This window comes from Apium graveolens, chromosome 7, assembly GCF_009905375.1.
Source record: "Apium graveolens cultivar Ventura chromosome 7, ASM990537v1, whole genome shotgun sequence".
NCBI lineage: Eukaryota > Viridiplantae > Streptophyta > Magnoliopsida > Apiales > Apiaceae > Apium > Apium graveolens.
In genome coordinates this window covers 256,183,921-256,189,845 of record NC_133653.1, presented here as the reverse complement: position 1 = coordinate 256,189,845, position 5,925 = coordinate 256,183,921, and the positions used below count along the sequence as shown (strand labels likewise).

The 5,925-nt window shown below is 30.6% G+C and overlaps 1 protein-coding gene across 1 annotated transcript; it reads left to right on the top strand.

Moving 5' to 3' along the window:
* Positions 1–820: 820 nt before the first annotated feature.
* LOC141671945 (bZIP transcription factor 12-like) lies at positions 821–4,969 on the top strand. The gene is made up of 4 exons (XM_074478401.1): positions 821–1,444; positions 2,029–2,100; positions 4,349–4,378; positions 4,528–4,969. The coding sequence occupies exons 1-4, from the start codon at positions 971–973 to the stop codon at positions 4,606–4,608; spliced, it is 657 nt and encodes a 218-aa protein (XP_074334502.1). The 5' UTR covers positions 821–970; the 3' UTR covers positions 4,609–4,969.
* Positions 4,970–5,925: the final 956 nt, after the last annotated feature.

The window sequence follows — 5,925 nt, the reverse complement described above, 5'->3', positions numbered from 1 at the left end:
CATTATTTTATTCAAAATCTTAAATATCATACATGTACCGCATGTAGAACATTACAAGATATTTGATTCTATAAAATATGATTAGTTTGCAAAACATTTGTTCAAATTGTAGTACATACACATTATTCATTTAAACTTAAATGATGATCAACAATTTTACAAAAGATTATATTTCATACTGTTTTGATTGCAGAATATAGGTAGTCTCTGATTAAAATATGGTCTACATAGAACTTTTCTCATATATATATATATATATTAAAATTTATTTTATATATTGATAGTGTTTGTGTGTATATTTAGTTAATAATATGTTTATAAATTTTTTATATTATTTTAAATATAACATATACATATGTAAAATATTATTTGAGTTTAATTTTTTAAAGATAATAAAATTTGATTGAAAGATAATAAAATTAGTATGACATTCATAATTTCATTTTTTTATGAATAAAATAAGAAACTTGTTTCAAAATAATTATCAATATAGTAGGATTGCAAAAAAAATCCAAATGGATATTAACATATTCGATATTAAACGTATATTATCTGTATCTGAACTCGACAATTTCAGATATTAATATACACAGACATTATCTATTTGACAGAATTCGACTATTTCAAATATGGATATTAACATATCTATATTCGAATTATCTATTTGACATCACCACTTATGTTCATATTTTTTGGTTTTATAAGTTTGTGGTAAAAAAATAATACTATTGTTTAGACCATTTTGAGTCATTTTATATATTTTTTAAATATATTATGTTATTACAAGAAGCTGTTTAAATCAAAGTCAACCTTCAGACAAAACACAAACATCAAGCAGTACATCACTAGACACCACCTCAATGATTACAAACTCCCACACCCACTGTTCACATCCTTTCCCCAAATCCATTTTCTCCAATCCCTAGACTCTCTCAATCATCACCACCTCAATTTTCCCGCTAGAAAAAAAATGGTCGACACCGATCTCAAATCATCAAACACACTCAACCTCGAAACCAACGCCACCGACTTGACTCTCTCCATCTCCGGCATCTTCACCGCCTCTTCTGCTACCGCTACCGCTACCAATACCTCCCCGCCTCGTCGCAAGACGGTCGACGAGGTGTGGGGAGAGATCGTTGCCAAGACTGCGAAAAAGGAGCTCAAAGTGGAGCCCAACGAGGATAATAATGAGTTGATGACCTTGGAGGATTTTTTGGCTAAAGCGGATGCGAAGGTGGAGGAGAGGGAGATTGTTAAAGTGGAGAGATTGTGGAGCGATGTGGGGGTTTATGGCAGTGGGATTGTTTCGGAGAGGAGTGGTGTTGAGGAAGGGAGGAGAGGGAAGAGGAGAGTGGAGTCGTTGGATAAAGTTGTTATGCAACGGCAGAGGAGGATGATTAAGAATCGGGAGTCTGCTGCTAGGTCCCGGGAGCGGAAACAGGTGGAAACTTAAAATTTTATATATTTGATCGGTTATGTGATATATGTGTGTGGAACTTAGTTTTTGTGTAAACATAGAATTATATGTATTTGCTGTATTTGATCGGTTATGTGTGTGGAATTTAGTTTTTGTGGGAACATAAAATTATATGTATTTCCTCGGTTTATAAATGTGATTATGGAATTTAGATGTGTTTAATGCGTTTATGTGAGAAACATAGAATTTTATGTATTTGCTCGCAGAATTTGACTAATGTATATGAATAAGATTTAGTGTATGATCGTACGAAGATGGTTAGTAATTCACGGATAAATTAGATATAAAGGTGAATATGTAGATATGGAATTCAAGAAATGTATGAGAAAGGTCTATTGTATAATGTGAATTTACGGTATAGTTTGTGATTCATAAATATTAGATTTGGTTTAGGGGGGGAAAATTGACAATAATTATGTGTGATTGTATAAGTTTTATTTATTTGTACAGATTTTGTATATGTTATAGGTTAATACGGTTTGTATTTGAGAATAAGTTTGTGTGTGTGTGTATGTTTTGAGTTGATTTTTTTTTTGTTGTGTTTTTAGGCTTATCAGGTGGAATTAGAATCCATGGTGATGAAATTAGAGGAAGAGAATGAGTTATTGTTGAAAGAGAAGGTACTACTTCAACTTTGTTGTTACTCGTTGAATTGAATAATCTGTTTTATGTTTGGTGATTTCTTACTTCTTTAAGAATTATTAAGATTGCCTTCATACTAAAGCCTATAATAGATTAGTTTTTAGCGCCATTGTTTTTTTTTATTTTAAATTCACTTGAGACAAATAGACAAACTTTGGTGAACTTTGGGATATAACTGATTGGAGCCTCTATGGGCACTTTTTAACATGGGAGCCCCGAGTTTTAATATGCATCGCTGATCTATGATGACTGTAAGCTTGCACCCTTTTTTTGTATTTTTACGTCTTTGTGGTTTAGGAGCAATACTCCATGTGCCAACTTTGGTATTTATTTTCTGAATTAACACTTATTAGGTCTCAGTTTAAAACCAACAAAGGTTTTCTACAGTAAGGAAATTGTTTTTGCTTGATCATAAAGGAAATTGCAAAAACCTTCATAAAAAACGTATAAGTTTTGCAGCTACTGAGCTATCTCTATGCTACAAAAACTTTTCTCCAAGTTCACTAAGAATAAAGGTAGTAGACATTAAGTTGCAAGGGCATTAAGTTCTACACAACCAAAATAGTATATATTTTTATGGTTGCTGTATGCAATGTCTTCTTGTACTTGGCAAGTTTTAAGTCCAGAACCTTTTCCTATATTTTTTCTTCAGCAAGTGATAACTGATAAGTAGATGCTGTTTCTGAAAGCTTTAACTGGATTCCTTGCTACATATTATTTTTCATGAGAATAGAGACCAGTCATCAATTTTCTTAGCTATGATATTGATACTACTTGACCTTATAGTGAAGTTCTCTTTATTGTGATATAAAGATAATAGACCTTGTCTTTATTCAGAACCTTTGTTCACTACTAAATCCTCTACTGGGCTTGACCCTTGTCTAGTACACAGCCAATATTGCTGACCCTTCAGTAGATATATAAAACTGTTTTCTTTATAATGTTAGTTAATTTAGATTTTCTCAGAGTACGTCTCTGCATATGATTTTTGTTTGTAGCAGCTTTTTTTTCTTATCTTTGTCTTGGGCTTGCTGAGTCACTTGCAACTTATTATCTTACTATAACCTGCTGATGGCTAGTCCAGACCTATCGATTCATCGACTGCACGAGGCTGAAATTTTAGGTTCTACTACATTTATATTTTACAGAGTATACACTAAATGGAAATGATTGTATTTTAGTTTCTTTATTGTAAAACTTATCAAATCAATGTGGTTGAGCACCAGAAATTCCATTGACAGAGAGTTACAAGTGAATATTACTAATCTGATATTCCATTAGATAACCCTATGACTTATGTGATCTCATTGTTTGTCATTTCCTCACCGGCCATATTTTGGAAACCACAGCTATTCATATTGTTTGGTGAGTTATTTAGTATTCGTAATCTGAAAGATTGTTAGTTGCTTTTTAATCTGACTTTAAATCCTTTTTTGGCACCCTCACATATCTCTATTTTAGAAATCAAGTTTTAAGTTGTTGAAGGAGATTTTTTACAAATTTCTTACACCAGCAACTCATAAAGGTTAAAAGGAACATGAATGATAACTTTACATAAACAAAGAAAGGGGCTTAAATGATTTCTACAACAAGTTATGAGTTGAAATATGTCAATAAAAGCTTCATTTACTTGTTGCTTTACGTTCTGCATGAAAATGAGCTGAAAGTAGACATGAAAAAATATAGTATCTTGTCGTTTTTAGTTAGACAATCTATATTACTATAACGAAGAATTGCTTGATTTTCGTTGTGCATTCCATAAGTTGTTAGTTATACCAAACAAAATAGGTAAAGAAAGTTTACACTAACCAAGTTTTTTTTTTCTAGTTAAACACACTCACACACGTTTAATTACTTGTTTAGAGAATGTTGTTGGACTTTCTTGTTAAATATTGTGATGATATTTAGGTGGTTTTAGTAAGATTCCTTTTATTTGAATTTGAAGATTTTCAATCTAAATAATGTTTTCAACCTGGATTTTGAACTCTTTTTCACTTTTTCTTTTGCTTCCTTGATTGTAACCCGACCTGTCATGGAATAGAAGCAGGTTTTCATCTGGATTGTTGATCCTAAAACTTTAAAACTACATTTACCAACTCTGTTTACTTGGGATGCTTACTCCTTGTATAAGCTAATGACAATTTCTTCTTTCCTTGATCTCCTTCTAACTTTGATACCTGTTCTCCTATTCTTTTGAACTCTCAATTAATAAGTGACATTTTACAGGATGCACGGATTAAAGAAAGGCTTAAAGAGGTATGGTTATAAATTACTGTCATTAAATTTTCTGAAAGTTATATTCTGGTTAAAAACTGTATAGTTTTAAGTTATTTTTTTAAAAGTTACTGAACAGAAACACGGTACTGAATTGGTGAAGCAATTTTAATGTTTTGACTTCTTTGCAGCTCATGGAGAAAATTGTCCCTGTTGTGGAGAAGCGAAAACCACAATGTGCTCTCCGAAGAGTTAACTCTGGGCAGTGGTAATATGACTTGAGCAAGTGAGTAAGATGTAAATCAATTTCCTTGCCATTATGAATATGGAGGACATAGAATAGAAGAAACAACTTTCTCTGAATCAATATTTATGAGCAGTGGTTGTCCACTTGTCTGGTTAGAGTATTAATTGATGTATCACTAAATAGATCTTTTACGAGGCCAACAGCCCATATCATATTATCCTTGACTGGTTTATTGTTGTTAGCAGTTGATAGTATCTTATAAGAGCTAAACATGTACTAGCCCAGATTTCCCGTAGTGCATAGATAAGGGAAGAGAAATTGTGATTACAATTTGTACTGATCTGTTTGTTATTATCTGTTTGTTATATACAATGGTCCATAACGTCTGATATAGTCTGATATTTTTTATATTTTTTGTAGTATTATTTATTGGCTGTATTTATTTGTGATATTTTTTGTAATATTACTTTTTGGCTTATAATCAAATGTGAAGCTGGGGAATGCAACTCTGTGCTTACCATCCTATAATTAAATGATTGCCCAGATTTACTTCATTAATAAACATTGGTATGCACCAATTTCGATAACCACTTAAAAATATAATTAATTTTAAAAATGTTAATGCAAATTAATATTTTGTTGACTTATAGATGTATGACAGTAATTACCAAATTCCAGATAATACTAGTGGATAACCTCCCATTTACATACACTATTTTAAATAATATTATCTACAAATAATTTTATTTATCAATTTTCTCCGACATCTTAATAATTTAGGCAGTAATACTGAAAATAGGACATTTAATAACATATATAGATGTTTACTTAAAGAGAGGGGGAAATTATAATATATAACTTTTGAACACAAATTAAATGAGATTCAAAAAATAAAACTTTCATGCATTAATTTTTCAAATAAAAATTAAATGAAACTAAAATCTTAAAATGTTTTATTAATAAAATATCCACGAATCTATATTATACTATAATAACCAGAATGAGGTATAATCGACCGTCAGATGGGGAAATTATGATATATAACTTTTGAACACAAATTAAATGATATTCAAAAAATAAAACTTTCATGCATTAAACTTTCAAATAAAAATTAAATGAAACTAAAATCTTAAAATGTTTTATTAATAAAATATCCACGTATCTATATTATACTATAATAACCAGAATGAGATATAATCGACCGTTAGATCTTCTTCATCAAATAATTAGAGCTGTTAGATCCAAATACTAAAAAAACGCACTCCACAAGTTCTCATATTCGAATCCCGTCAACAACAAACATTTATATTATTATTTCTATAGATACTTATAAGTTCACAAG